Source organism: Falco naumanni, chromosome 18, assembly GCF_017639655.2.
Source record: "Falco naumanni isolate bFalNau1 chromosome 18, bFalNau1.pat, whole genome shotgun sequence".
Taxonomy (NCBI): domain Eukaryota; kingdom Metazoa; phylum Chordata; class Aves; order Falconiformes; family Falconidae; genus Falco; species Falco naumanni.
Window position 1 is genome coordinate 4,668,890 of NC_054071.1, and position 15,321 is coordinate 4,684,210.

At 54.9% G+C, this 15,321-nt stretch overlaps 1 protein-coding gene across 1 annotated transcript; it reads left to right on the top strand.

Moving 5' to 3' along the window:
• Positions 1-202: 202 nt before the first annotated feature.
• LOC121099014 (elongin BC and polycomb repressive complex 2 associated protein) lies at positions 203-2,565 on the top strand. Its single transcript, XM_040617602.1, is given in 2 exon segments — positions 203-1,454; positions 1,456-2,565. Coding segments are annotated over 2 exon segments (2,244 nt in total). The 5' UTR covers positions 203-275; the 3' UTR covers positions 2,521-2,565.
• The last annotated feature ends 12,756 nt before the right edge of the window (positions 2,566-15,321 follow it).

Genomic DNA, 15,321 nt, shown 5'->3' on the forward strand with positions numbered 1-15,321 from the left:
TTTTGCTGGGGAGGGGGAAGACGAGGAGTCAAGCCCCGGTACAGGCGGAGGAACTGGCTGTTTGGAAGATGTTGCAAACCATTGACTGGAGCGTTTGAAAGGGAGATCGACTGCTTTGGCTTCTCCCCCCCCCCCCCTTTTTTTTTTTTTTCTCCCCTCCCCCTTCCCCCACCTCTCCGGAGGGGTAGGGATGTGTGTGATCAGGGAGTGGAAACAAATATGTCCTTATTTTCAATGCCCCCTTTGAAAGAGACAAAGTAAATGCTCCTTGCAAAATGTTCCTGACCTGCGAAGGGACCTTCGGAATTGTTCCAGCCACCATGGATTACAATGGGGAAGCCAGGCCGGGGGATTTTCATGCTGGCTATCAAGAAATCGAAGGGATAAACTTGGGATACTTACAGATCAATGGCACCCAGATGTTTGCTTTGGCCCAGGTTCTCAGCGACCTGTTTAAGGATATCCCCAGGACCACCATCAGCAAGAAGATGGAAACCTTAAAGATCAAGAGCCGCCGCTGCGATCTCAAAGAGCTGCGGACCCTCAAAGCCATCAACTCGGTGCCCACCCGCGCGGTGAAATGCTCGCTCATCTCCAAGGCGGACCTGGAGGCTCTCTGCACCTCCTGCAAGAGCCTCAGCCCCCGCCGGAGGAAGAGGAAGAGGAAGAGCAAGAGGAGGGAGCAGCTGCTGCTGCCGGACCCGGGGGAGCTCTTCCCCTGCCCCCGGCCCCAGCTGCTGCCGCCCTGCAGAGCCGGCGGCTGCTGCGCGCCCGCGGCCCCCGGCCACCCCCGGCCGCCCCCCGCCTTCCCCAAGCCGCGCTCGGCGCCGGCCGCGCTGCTGCCGCAGCCCTTCCACCGGGCCTTCCCCGCTTTCCAGAAGCCCCCCCGGGGGCGGAGGGGCTGCGGGCTGGCGGGGCGCGGGGTGGGGCTTTTCGCCGGCGTCTTGGCCGGGTACCCCCGCGACCTGGCGCGGCTGCATCCCGCGGCCGCGCATCCCGCCGCGCAGGCGGCCGCGCTCGCCCCGCCGGGCCGGCGCAAGCGGGGTCCCTGCTGCGCCAAGGGGCTTTTCCCGGCGGAGAAGGGGCCGGCGGCCGGCAGGAAGGGTCGCTCCGCCGGCGTCCCCGGCTCCAAGAGGCAGGGCACCTCGGCCGGCTACTCCAGCGACTCGGACTCCAGCCTGGACTTCGGGGGGTCCAGCCCCGCCACCTCCAGCGACTCGTCGGAGGAGGAGGAGGAAGAGGAGGAGGAGGAGGAGGAGGAGGAGGAGGAGGAGGAGGAGGAGGAGGAAGGGGACAGCTCGTGCAGCAGCGAGGAAGGCAGCTCCTCGGAGTCGGAGAGCAGCTCGCTGTGCAGCGGGGACTCGGTGCAGAGCACCCGGTACAGGCAGGCGGCTCTGCCGCGCTTCCAGCCGCAGCCCCCCCGGGAACCCCTGGGCGAGGAGCGCCCCGCCGAGCCCCCCCCCCAGCGTGGGCAAAGCCCTGCGCCCCGACCCCGACCTCCTCTTCCTCTCGCAGCAGCTCTGGGCCAGGACTTTGCGAGCATCAACTTTGGAAAGTTTGAGCCCTATTCCAGCCCTGGGCTCGGGGGCCCAGCTGGAGCTGTACGCAAAGCAGGAGGCCTCCCCTTCCTCCTCCTCCTCCTCCTCCTTCTCCTCCTCCTCCTCCTCCTCCTCCCCCCCTCCCTCCCCGAGCAGCACCCCTGGGGGGGATCCGCAACAAAAGGAGGGAGGCTTTGGGGACGCAGAGCCCTGCGCCAAAGGGAAGGATTTGCACAAAGATGCCTCGAACAATGGAGCCTCGTTAGGCCCCAGTGACCAGGCAGAGAGGCAAAGCGGAGCTTTACCCGGGCCAGCGCCTTCCCCAGCGCCGGCCCCGGGCTCGGCCCCGCAGCCCCCGGCGCAGGAGCTGGCGGGGGGCCTCGGCCCGGTGCCCCCCGGGGGGCCGGGGGAGCCCCGACGGGAGCACTTTGACCGGCTGATCCGGCAATCCAAGCTGTGGTGTTACGCCAAAGGGTTCAACCTGGACGGGAAAAGTTTGCGGCACGGAGGGAGAGCGGAGCCCTGTAAAGCCGCAGAGCTCAAACCCCCCGGCTCCAAAAGAGCAGAGAGCCCCTGCACCTTGTCAAACAAAGCTTTGAAAGGCAATGGCTCGGAAAGGAATGCCAAGCGCAGACGCCTTGCCAGAGGCGCTGAGGCAGAAAGGCAGCAGAGCTCCTCCAAAGGGAGGCCACAAAAGACTCGCAGGAGGAATGCCAGCAAGGGGAACACTCCCTGCAAACGCCTCGGCAGCGCCGGGCCGCCCCCTCCTCGGAATTCCTTCAGCCTCATGGGCAACTTCCCCTGTATTCCCTCCCTGGTCGTGGGGGAAGATGGGGACCTGTGTCCTGCCTCCTCCCTGGGGGTCAAAAACTCCTGGGTCCTCTCCAAAACCCACCCGCTGTGGAGCTGGCACCTGGGGGGCAACGCTATCCCCGTGCCCCCCAGCCTCAAATTCCGAGGTTATAGCTTGGAGGATCCCTAAGGACAGCGCACGGCCCGGAGGAAAGGTTTACATGCAACAGATGAGAGCTGCAGGGGGGGCGGGAGGGGGGTTGGAGGGGGGAGCGGCCGGGCCGGGGTGCCTCGGGGGTGGGGAGAGGGGCAGAGGGTCCCGCCGTCCCGTCGAGCCCCGGCACCGCCTGAGCCGGGGGGTCCCGGGCGGGGAGGGGGCGCCGGGCGGGGGCCTGGGGGTGCGGGAGCCTTTTGGGGGGGAAGCGAGTGAGTGTGTGCACGGCTTGGGCTGGGGGAGACGTGGGGGGGTCGCCTGCTCTGGCCGGGGTGGGTGGGGGATTCCCCCCCCCCCCCCCCCCGATGTCTGTGCCAGGGTCCAACGTTTGGTTGCGCGATGAGTTTAAGGACGAAGCTAAAACACGAACTCAAAGACAGGGGGTGGCGGATGGACCCCCCCCTCTCCCCCCCCCCTCCCCCGGGTTATTCCCAGCAAAGGGATCTGGGATGTCGGAGGGAAGGGGCTCCCACTTCCCGACCGTCCTGCCTCCCCCCCTCCTCATGCCAAGAAACCCAGGAAAGAATAGATCTAATTTCTCCCTTTTCCTCCATAAATACATTGGATTAAACTCATAATAATCACACGCAGAGAGAAATAATGATGTCACGCAGCATAAACACCCCTTTTCGGTCCGAGTCAATCCCGGCGAAATTGGGAGCAGCTCTTCCAAAGAACTGTATTAATAGCAATGTCTTTTTTTTTTTTTCTGTCTACTTAAGAGACAGGATGAAAACACCAAACTTGCAAAAAAAAAAAAAAAAAAAAAAAAAAAGACCAGGAGAAATTCTGTTTGCTAAAAGAAAGCGGGAAGCTTCGAGAGGAAGTTATTTGAAACTGCTGCACGTATATTAAAAAAAAAAAAAAAAAGAGGGGAAAAAAAAGAAAAAAGTGAGTTGTTTGCTGGCTAATAACCCCAACTCCGCTAGCCTGAAGGTAGCAGGCCTGTAAAAGCTTTACGGGCACAAGAAATAGGATCCAGGAGCATTAGCGATCGAGTACAGATGGACAATTTGATCTCTCCCGAGCTCCGGAGTGGAATGCGGGGAAGAATGCGGAGGGAATGTCTCTCTCCTCTGCAGAGGAAATCATATCCCAGTTTAACTTTTCTTGCAAACCAGTGGCTTTGTAACTGGCTCTTTTGACTATTTCTGATGTGATTTCCACCCCGCTTTGGCATCAAAGCCCGACGGGCTCTCTGAAGTCCCCTCTGTTTTGCAAACGTTGGGCAAATCAAAGCTGATGTGTGTGTGGGGGGGTTTCTGGTTTTTGGTTTTGTTGTTGTGGGTTTTTTTTTGGGGGGGGGAGTGGATGTGTGTGTTTCTTTTTCTCCCCCTTCTTTGCATCAAAAAATATTCGCAGCCCACGGCCGGGGACTGCGCAGTGCCCGCTCGGGGATTTCTAATTTTCCTTCACAGTCCTGCAAAAATTGGTTCCCCGGAAAAAAAAATACTAAAAAATCCCTTCAGTGTCCTTGGCTGAAAGGGAAGGGAATGGGGAGGGCAAGGAGAACCATCGCCGAATTCAAAAGAAAATATTCCAGTCTGGCACGGCCCAGTTTGATTTTTTTTTTGGTTTAATTCCATCAGTGGGTAAAAAAAAAAAAAGAAAAAGAAAAAAAAAAGACATTTTTAAGGTCAAGCGTATTTTGTATCTATTAAGCGCTGTTTTTCTTGGAGATGGTGAATTGTTGCTAAAAGCAATGTTTGTTTTCCTTGGGTTTTTAGCGGTTTTGTCTTTTGGTTAACTGCGTTTTTTTGTTTACTTCACCCCACCTCCCGTTCCTCCCATGCTGAGCAAAAGAGGGGGATTTCTTCTGTCTCCGAAACAGTCAGGTTTTACACCCGTAGCCGTGGACGGTTACAAAAAAAAAAAAAAAACAAAACAAAACACCAAAACAAACCAACAAAAACCCCACCAAACCCAAAACCAACCCAAACCCCGCGCGTGTGTAGGAGCGAGAAAAGCCGATTTTGGGGAGTTTTGCCTCCGCATCGCTGTCTCGGGGTGCGCACACAGGAATCAAGAAATAAAGGGGAGGGGGGGGGGAATCTGCCTCGTAACCCCCCTGCTCCCCTCGGCCTGCCCCCCCCCCCCGGGACCCGTCGGGCAGGGGGGGGGGAAACGCGCCCGTTTTCCCTGGAACTGCCGAGCACGGAGCACGATCGCTGCCCGCGAATCCGATCCGGGTTAAAAATGTATTTTCTAGGAAAAAATAAAAATTTAAAATAAACTACGGGCGGGTCGCTGGGACAAAGCAAACGATCGAGCTCCGCGCCCGTGGAGACCGGGGAGAAAAAAAACAACACACCCGAGATCCGTGCTGGAAATGAATGCTAAAAAAAAATTTATATATATATATATATATATATATATAAAAGCAGCAAACCCCAGACTCTGCAACTCCGTCTGCCGCGGGCAGTAACAGCCAAATAACTCAGGAATATTTTCTAAGGGATATAATCACCTCGGAAAGTGGGTGCGTGGGGTGGGGGTGGCACCCATGCGTGTGCAGCTCCACGGAGATCTATCTCCGCGTATAGATGCGTATGTACGTGTGGGTGTACGGACAACACAGCTACTAATACACGAGATGTGTGCACTCACGCAGCCGTTCCGTGCCCGTACGTATTTTATCTGCTCGCCCCCAGTGCGTGCATAGGTATAGATATCTGTATATAATGCCAGGGGTTGTAGCAGGGCTGTGAATATAATACAAAATACCTCAAAACTTTTCCACGCAAACACACCTCGAAAGGCTCCTCAAGCAGCAGAACCATCCCGTTTGCAGCAAAAAAGAATTGTCATAATCAATAATCCCCCCTCCCATTTGTTTTGAAATGTGTTTCCAGGAAATTAAGCGATCAAAAAAAAAAAAAAAAAGGTAATCTTCTTAGCAAGAGAGTGTGTGTGTGGGTGATGCATCCAAAGTAAATCGAGGGGGTAAAAAAAAAAAGGAAAAAACCCAAAGTGTTAGCTGAAGTAGCCTGGTTTGGACTTAAAAAATGGACAAACCCAAGGGGTAGTTGGTTGGAAGAAGCAAAACCTCTGCGGGACACAGCGGGCTGGGAGGAGGGAGCGGTTCGAGGGACACAAAGTAGTTCTGGTTTTAAGCAAAAGATCAACTCGCATGGCCAGGACAGCATCAAGGATAGAAAGGCACCTTTATAATGACATTAGTGACGTTGCTTTATTTCCAAACGGGTGCAAAAGAAGCAAAAAACTAATATTTTCTTTTTTTTTCCATGAAAATGTTTTGTCTAGGTAGGAGAAAATCAAAAGTATCTTGTAAAAAAAATAAAATAAAGAAAACTTCTATGAAAGGGCGCTGCTTTTAAAAATGCAGCCTGCTTTAGACTCAGGAAAAATCTCAGCTTGGATACGGTGTGGTGCTTTGTACTCACGGTTTGTAAGGGTTTATTTTGGGGCTGGGGGTTTCAGGGACCTTTGCTCTCTCTTTGCGTTGCTGGATGAAAAATTCCCGTTCCTCTGTGGGTTTCAAAATGTTGCTCGCTTCAGGGGTGCTTCTCCGCTGGCCCCCTGGATCCAGGGGTGCTTCTGCCCAGGGATAATTTATTTTTGAGGGGTGCTGCCGAAGGGGAGGGGAGTTACTTCCCCGGGTAGGGCACATCCAGCGGCCGATGCTGCCTTTCCCCCATGCTCCGGCCTAAAACATGCAATTAAAAATAATCACCCAGGGGAGGAAAGCGCCTTTTCCAGCCGTGTATTGGGCTTTCTGTTTAGATTTACTGTACCTTTATTTATTTGAAGTTGTTGTAAGTATATGACGATGAAAGTGTTAATTCCTGCGTGCAATATGGAATCTAGGCTGAGAAATAAATAACTTTTTTTTTTTTTTTTAACAGAACTAGCTGATATTTGGCCCTTTTTGTGGGTGCGTGATGGCGGGGTGGGGGTGGGGGGCTGGGGGCTGCCTGGTGTGCACCCATGCGTGCGGGTGCGTGGGGTGGGGAGAGGGGTGTTTGTGCACCCAGGACATGTGTGTGCGCAGGCGTGTGCACCCACGGAGGTGGCGCGTGTGCTTGCGTGTATCAGCCTGTGCCGCTGGTCTGCACGCAGCTGTGGCCGCGCACATCTGGCCGTGCGTGTTTATTGACGCGGTTGGGGAAGCACGTTCCTCTGCTCGCACCCACCCACGGGCCTGGCACCCTCCTGTGCCCCACACCCGCGTGGGACGCATGGGACGCATGTGCCGGCTCCGTGCTGGCCCACTGGTGTGTCTGCCTGGCTGAGCGTGTCCCCACGTGTTTGTGGCCACATCCCGGGCTCTGCATGGCTCCGACCCCCCACCCCTCCTCTTCTGTACGGATGGGCCGAGGGACACGTGCGTGTCCATCGTGTGGGGTCACACACACGCGTGTGCTCGGCCGCTTTGGGGTGTAGGTGACGGGTTGCTGTGGACAAACTTCGCCTCAAAGACACATTTTAATCAGCGATCAATAGCTCCTTCCCTCTAATTTGTAGGCTGGAGACTGTTCCCCAAACATGTGTTTCTATTTCAGGAGTCAGTGCCCCTCATGGAAGGAGCGCTCCAGATATATTTTTAAATCTCTGCCAAAGGAAAACACGGCCAAAGGCTGGAAGATCCCATTGAAGCAGCACTGGTAGGGCTGGCTCCAAACACAAACCCCAGCGTAGATCAGCGACACGAGGACCAGAAGTGGTTTTGATCTGTGCAGTGTGTTGAAAAGGGCTTAAAGTCTGTTATTTGGGATACGGGTTGGGAAAGTGGAAATTCTGACCCGGGAAGCATTTAGCCGGCACTTTCATAGCCAGAAGGGTTCTCTCTCCAGGGCAAGAAAAATGGGAAGAGAAACGAAATGCACCCCCAGTCAGAACCTCATTAGTTGTAATTAGTCACTAGGTATTATTTGATTGGCCACAAAATTATCTGATGACCTCACTTCTGCAGGAGGCCAGGTGAAAAAAAACCCACAAACTCATCCCTTAAAAATCACTGAAACCCAAATTACCCAAGACTATCGATCTGCAAAGCCGGAATGTGGGGCTCGAAATCTCTTTGCAGCTTTTTTTCCCTCCTCCTCCCTGGCAAGGAAGAGAAGGAATCCAAGTTAAAATGACTCTTCTTTAAAAACATTTAAAATTTCCAGAGGCAAAGCCTGGGAGCAGCCCGAGCAGGAGGCAGCGACCTCGGCGAGACCGCACCGGGTTTAATCGCAGCCAAATGACCCTGCTATTATTATTATTATTATCTTTTAAAGAAGGTAATTTAATAATGACGTTAATTATCTACAGGGACCTGTCAGGGAGGGGGCTCTGAGTCCAGCCCCCCCCCCCCCCCCCAGGCTGCTGGTTAATACCCCAAAAATCTGGGGAGGAGGGAGGGGGGGGGGGAAACCTGGGGAAGTGGGGGGAAGCAGAGGGAAGCTGCTGCATTTATTTAGTTTAGTGTCAGGGTGTTAATGATAAATTAGATAGCAGAGGAGGGGCTCAGTAAAACAGCAAGCTGTGAGAAAAAAAGCAGCGTAACCCCCTCCCAGGGCAGGCTGGGCTGGGGGCAGGGAGGAGGGGGGGGGCAAGTGGGGAGGGGGTGAGGGATTAAGTGTCACTAAAGGCCTTTCATTTACCATGTTTACATGTAGTCAATAGAGAGAATGGACAAGGGTTTATTGTGAGTTATGAGGCTCTTTCTAACTCCCATGTTATCAATATCTCCCTCCTAAAAAAAAAAAAAAAAAAAAAAAAAAAAAAAGGTGGGGGGAAAAAAAAAAGGGCAAAAAAATGAGTTTGCCCTTAAAAAAAAAAAAAAAAGAAAAAGAAAAAAAATAAATTATCCACCAACCTTTCTGGAAGGTGGGAGCCGGCCCTCCCAGCCAGCCCACAAAGCGCTTTGGAGGATCCTTCAGCTGTTCCATATAAATCTACGGACTCAATAGGTGGAGTTTATGCTTTTAGCAATTGAAAGAAATTACCCTAAATGAGGCCATATGGGAAACTATGCTCATCCTCCCCCCCCCCCCCTCCCCAAAATCCGGGGGAGGCTTTTGCCTGGTTTTTGTCAGAAAAAAAGAGGTTTTGGGGCCCTGCTCGGGCTGGTGGGGGGCTGTGGTGCCCCCCATCCTGGACTGGGGTGGGACACGTGCCCCAAGATCCCGGGTTTGGACTGATCCCCGTACAGCCGCATCCAGGCTGGGGGTGTGGGTAAAGGGGGGCCAGGGGGTCCCAAAAAACGGGGCTGGCCCCCAGGGGATTCTCCCTCACGAGAGGTTTGGGGGTCCCAGGAGGTGTAGGGGGTGGGTGGCTCAGGGCACTATTTGTGGTCTGACCCATTTTACCCCCGTTTCACCCCAGTTGCCCCACAGCATGCCGGCATCTGCTCCCTCTCCCCCAGCAGGATCTGGCCCCTCTGCACGCTGGGGTCCCCGCACACCGGGCTGCTCACCTGAAATTCCCTTTTTTTCCTACAGTTTTACACACTGGGCTGATCCACCCTTTTAATCAGCTGGAAATACCAGCAACCGCCTGGGCGACTGCTTGTAATTAACCATTCGTTACAGTGGTTAAACCCACCCCCCCAAATAACTGAAGACGTTGCGTAGGAAACTTGGGATCCTGCATGTCAGCGGCGTGTCGTAAAAAAAAAGAAGTGATCCATCGGGATGTGCCCTGAAATGTGCTGGATCCCAGCACTGAGGCCCACGTTCTGCTGCCTGTGGCTTCTGACACGAGAAAAATCTCGCAATTAAGGGCTAAGCTGAGGGTTATTTTCATATTTTTCCTTAATTTCTCATTAGAGATTACATTGGGGTGGGTTGGGGGGGGGGAAAAAAAAAAGGGGTGGTGGAAATCATGAAAACGTGGCTGTTAGGTTTATAATTTTATATGCTTAGCTCTGAGTATTTTTATGGAATTCTTAGCATCTCATGTGCAGATGCTGGGGTTGCTTTTCCCAGTGCTGCATAAACAGAAACATCAGTAACGAGGAAAAAAAAGTGAATCCAAAGCCACCGAGGTCAGGATTTCGGGAGCAGGACGCTCCGATGAAGCACGTTCCCTGAAGGCCAGTGGGAGCGTGGGGAGGCTGGCAGGGATGTGGGATGCTGCCATCTCCCCTTCCCAACCCTTCCCCAACTGCTTCCAGGGCTGGAAAACCCTGAGCCAAGGTGGTTTTCTGGGAAAAAGGGTTATTCTGAGCTGCGGGTGCTGGGGATTTGTCCCCCCTTGGTGCTGTTCCCCCTGTTGGGCCAGCGCTCAGGTGGTCCCCGTCGGTTCCCAACGCAGAAATACGTAAATATGTGTGGAAGTGAAGGACCTCAGATGGGGTGGGGGGGGCTGGGGGGAGCAGGGGGGGTTTGGGATGCGGGAATGTGATGGGGCTGCTTCTCTCCTGCTCCGCGTCCCTCTGTGTGCCTGCAGAAGGGTCCTTGCTGAAAAGGAGCCCCCCCCCCCCCCCAACTCCCATTCTTGCATATTTGTTATTATTTTTTCCCACCTGTTAATTCCCATTTTTCCCTGAATTTATCCAGGTGGGATCCCCTGACCTGAAAGGGAAATCATCATGCATGAAAGCTTCTTGCCCCCCCCCCCCCGACTGACCCAGGGACACCTTGTGTCACTTGAGGGTGGCAGCTGGGCCCCCATGTGTGTCCTGAGTGGGGACAGGTCCTGGCAGAGCTGTGGGGCGAGGGGGCAGGATGATACCACGACACCCCCATTTTCTTCTTTATTTCCATTTTTTTTTAGGACTGAGAAGAGGAAAAGGCACCAAGGGAGCTGGGGGAGAAGGAGGCGACCGGGGAGCCCCAGCTGCATCAATCCTGCCCGGCTCAGCCCCGCCTGGCCAGCAGCATCCTCGGGGGAGTGAGGCTGGGCAGGATGCGGCCCTGGGCTGGCTGGAAGGGGGGTGTCACCTGGCTGCCCCCCCTCCATGGGGCTCCCTAACGAGGTGTGTGTGTGTGTGGGGGGCTGCAGGGCTGGCTGTTGGCCCAGCCGGGGGGGGGGTCACTGGGTGTCAGCTTTCGCTATCTCACCCTAAAATCTTGGCAGCCTGAACTCTGTGAACCCGGGGCCAGACCAGCTGTGCTCCCCCCAGCTGTGGCTCATCCAGCTGTGCTGCCCGGGGCGGGGGGCTGGGGGAAAAGCCCCTTTCAGTTGGTAATGGGCTGCCCAGCATTGCTCCCCCCACCCCCCCACCAGCCCTGCCTGCGCTGGGGGATGGGGGGCACAGTGTGGGTGCAGGGATAGTGAGTGCAGGCTGGATAGGACCCCCGGGGTGCATTGGGGTGCGAGCGCAGGGGGTGCAGGTCAGGATGAGGGTCCCTGGGGTGCAGGACCCCAGGGTGCAGGTTGGGACCCCAGGGGGGCGGTTTCAGTGCACCGCCGTGATTTACAATATTGTACGTTGGGTTTTTAATCACACAATTACAGGGGAGATCCGTGTCCCTTGTGCGCTCTGGCGCCCATTATTTTCATTATTAATCCTTACGGCTCCTACAACTCTGATTTCAGCATTTACTCTTTCAGGAAAAATGCTGGTGCTGAGCCTTTGTAAAATACTTCCGCGAAGGAGGAAAAAAAAAAAAATTCTGTTAATAGCAGTTTGTGACAGAAAATCATTTGGGCTCTGCTGTCAGCATGCCTACTAATACCTGAATAATTAATGTCATACTTTTTTCCCCCCCTCTTCAAATATTAACATGTTTAGAGTCCTTGTCAAAATCGAACACCCCTCCTTGAAATTAATTGCCAGTAAAGATAAGGAGAGGTATGCGGTTTTCGAAATAGATTTTTTTTTTAAAATTTTTTTTTTTTTTTTGAAATGTGAGAAAAATCTAGAAAAGAATAAAAGATTTCGGGGAGCCCGTCGTGTTTTCTGCATTACAAACTTTTTTTTGTAGGCAGTCATGTGTGCAGCTGCGCTCGCCTGTTTTATGGGGGTTCGTATACGTATGCACATACGTACTCAGCTACTCACACAGAGCCCCTATGTCTGCGTGTGCATATCTATCATTTAATGTGCTGTCACAGAGACCCCTCATCGCTTTCGGGATGGGTGAGGGGTCCCAGGGCCGTGGGGGGAGCAGCTCCCCCCGGCAGGAGGCAGCAGGACCCTCCCGGTGCCCCCCCCTCCTCAGAGGGTTGCAAACCCACCCCCCCCCCCCCCGGTGCTGACCCAACCCTGCTGGTGGAGCCTTTTGGAATAATTAAATAACGTGGAGGAGAGGAGAGGCTTGGGGCAGGGGGGCTGCTTTTGGGGACCCTCCCCCCGGGTATCTGGAGGCAAAGCGGGGCTTGTGCTCCCGTCATGACGGGAGAAACGTGGGGTCGGTGGGATTGGAGCTGCCGTCCAGGAAAATGGAATGACGCCACCCCCTCTATCCTCCCGGTATATATATTTATAACATCCCAAGGGTGTAGCTCTGTCTCTCTTGGTTTAAAACAAAACCAGACAGAGTCTTGAGGGTCAAAAGGGAGGTGGGGGAGGGCTTTTCTCTACCTACCCCCAGACAAAGATCCCTTTGAATCTAATCAAGCAGAAAAGAAACCCCTTTCCTGTGTGTTTTTGTACGAGGGGAGAGGGGTTAGCACTGCCCTGGAAGGTAAAAGGAAAGGAGATCCCATTTTTCCTTTCAACAATAAGATCTTTATAAATGTTCTCCAAAAAAAAACCCCCACCCCAAACCCCACCAAAAAAACCCCACTCACCCAGCTCCAGCAGTGGGAGGATGCTGGTGGCTTCTCCCAGTGGACAAGGTGAAGATGGGGATCTGGGTGATGCCCTGGCCAGGAGGGGATGGGGGGGGGGGGGGGCGGCAGGAGGGGGGGGGAGCTGATGTTTGCAGTGAGGGTGGGGATGCAATTTGGTGGTTCGTCCTCTGCAGGCAGGGGGTGGGTGGGTTCCAGCGCTCCCCCCTGCTCCACCACCTTCCCAGGGTGACCGGGGAGGCACGGACCGGCCAGCAAAGAGCAGCGACCTCCCATTGCAGCCCTTGCACCTCGCTCCAAGGAGCTGATGTCCTACGGGAGGTCATTCCTGTGGCGGGTCTGAGCCTGTCTCCATCCAGATCAACCAGAAAACTTCTCCGAAGTCCCATTTCCTATTGTCTGTCGCCTGCCAAAGCCCGGCCGTGGGGCCCAAAGACCCTGCTTGTGCTGGAGGATTTTTCCTTCTAAAACACTCCCTGGGTGGTGGGATGCACCTCCCAGGCCCTCAGGGGGGTGGGTGGTCGCGCTCCTGGGGCACCATGCTTGTGCTTCTGCTGTGCCATCGTTTGCCCTGGTGGCTTTGGGCACATCCCTGTCCCCTGCTGCAGGGTGACCAGGGAGACGCATGCACTGCAGGACCAGGGTCCTGACGGGATGCTTTGCAAGATGCAGATCCTGCCAGGATGCTTTGCAGGACTGGCTGGCATCGCTGGTGGGACCCCCCCACACACACTGGCAGGGGGTCTTTGCTGTGCCAGAGCTCCCGAGGTGCCCGTACGGGCTGTGGGTGTGTTGGTGGTGCTGCTGTGTGCTTGTTACCAACACCATAACAAACCCACCCCCTGCAAAAAAAAGCCCGGTTTATCCCTGTACATGCACCTACTCCGGGGTCCCCGAGGGCACAGTGGTGGCAGAAGCCCCCCTCCCTGGTGAGCCCTGCTCTGCAGCGCAGACGAGGCCTCAGATGCCGCTTTTTACATCCTTTTAACTAATACCACATGACAGTGATTTAAGCTAATCAGTACAACCTCCCCGTGTCAATGCAAGAATCCTCATAACCTCGGTGTTTACATTAAGTACAGCAGTGTTTCAGCTATAAAAGCACTTTCAAACTGACATTAACTGCGGTGTAACGATGTTAGATTGACTGGAGTTGGGTCAAACGCCTACCAAAAGCTCGCTAGAAAGAAGGTGCCGTCGGTCGAATTTAATGCCGAAGCATTAGCGTGGGGTTGTCCTCACGAGGCTGGACGTCTCCTGGGCTCACGTAAGCTGGTTTGCATTTATGCACCAGTGTTTTGTACCGGTCTTCCTTGCACAGTGCTTTGCCAGGCTGGGCTGTGAGCTGGGGGGAGCTGATAGCAGACCCCTGCCTTGGAACACCGTTTCACCCTTCTGGTTGCAAACCCAGTGGCCCCCGAGGTGCCGGAGGCGGGTGGAGGATGGTTTCGCATCTTCCCTGCCTCGCTGCCGGAGTTTGCTGCGGCAAAAGGGCCGTGTTGGAGCCAAGCAGCCGGGTTGGCTCAAGGCACCGTGCAAAGCCATCGCTCAGGGTGATGGAGGGGGTGCAGAAGCTCGTGCGGGGGGTGCTGGGTCTGGCTCCCACAAGGGGGGGTGCCCAGCCGCAGGCTCAGCCCAGCAGCGTGCAGGATGAGGGTGCAAACCCCAGCGCCTGCCGTGTCTGCAGCCCGAGGGGCTGTTCACGCTCCCAGTGTCCCCTCGCCACAGCCCTGTGTGCCAGCGGGAGCCCCAGCGTGGGGGAGACCCCCCCTGGGACCGGGAGGTTTCTCCTACCCAGACACTTTCCGCCGCAGGGAAGTGGAATCAACGGCAGCGCTTTGATTTCTGCCTCTGCATGTCCACATAGGCCTGCGCATCGTTTCAGCTGTTTTGGTGGAAAATTGATTGTTGAGATAATTAAACCAGTAAAAAACGGTGCTTGTGAAATGCCTCAGAAGCAAGAGATTTGGGGTTTTTTTTTTGAAAGTGGTGCAGCTCCTCTCCAGGGCTGGGCAGGCAGCTGTGTCTGAAGGCACAGGTACCCCGGCATCACCCTGGGGTTGGTTCTGGAGCATCCTCTCCGTGGCTTTTGGATGTTTCCAGTTCCCCCGCTGGCTGGCAGGGACAGCTTTCCTGTCTGTTTGCTTCAGGTGCAACCTCTATCCACGTGAGGGGAACCCCAAACTGCTGCTGCACCTTCTCCTGGAAGTCTCCAGCTCCCCCTTTCCTCCCCCACACTCCCCTTTCCACCTCACTCCGGGACTTTTCCTCCTCCGCATTAGCATCTCCTCAGGGGACAGCCAGTGCCCTGCTCCCACCCCCACCCCATTTCAGCGCTTTCGTGTTTAAAAATAAACCAAACAAACTATTAAATGAAAAAGCTATAAAAGCAAATAAATAAACTATTATTACTGTTCCCCAGTCCCCCAAAGCCCCAGTCCTGCAGTCACATCCCCTGAGTGTTTTCTGGCAGCCGCCCAGGATGGAGTCGGAGCACCAAGTCCCTTCCCGGTCCCCTGTGCAATCTGGGAGCGTCAGTGGGGACCGTGTACCCGAGAACACACGTACGCACAGGTCTGTATGTATAGATATTTATATACATCCCCCGACTCTGCTTAATCCATCTGCCCGTGTAGCAACAGCTTTTGATTTGACTGCTATTTATACTTCCCACGGGCTGTAAAGCCGGGAGGGACCGTGGCCGTCGTTCTCCGTGGCAGCCCTCGCCGCAGGATGATTATCCCACTGCCTCCCAGTTTTCCGCATTTCTTGGCTAGTAGCTCTTCCCTGGGAGAGGGAAGGGGGGTTCCCTAGTCCCCCTCCTCTCTGGATGGGTCCACACAACTATCTGGGAGAAGAAGGAGCCTGAGCGTGACCTCCCCAATGCCCGATCTGACTTTTGCTCCTGGTTTTGCTGGATTTCTGGCTCCAAGGCACCCAGCCTGCTCGCTGGGTGCTACCTACGGGCATGCTATGAGCACCCAGACCTGCAGGGTGTTTTCAACTGGTCCTTCGTTGTATGGGAAAGCATCCCTTGGCCTGTCCCCCCCTTTCCCAAGCACACGCACAGGTGCTTGTGGGGTCCCTGCG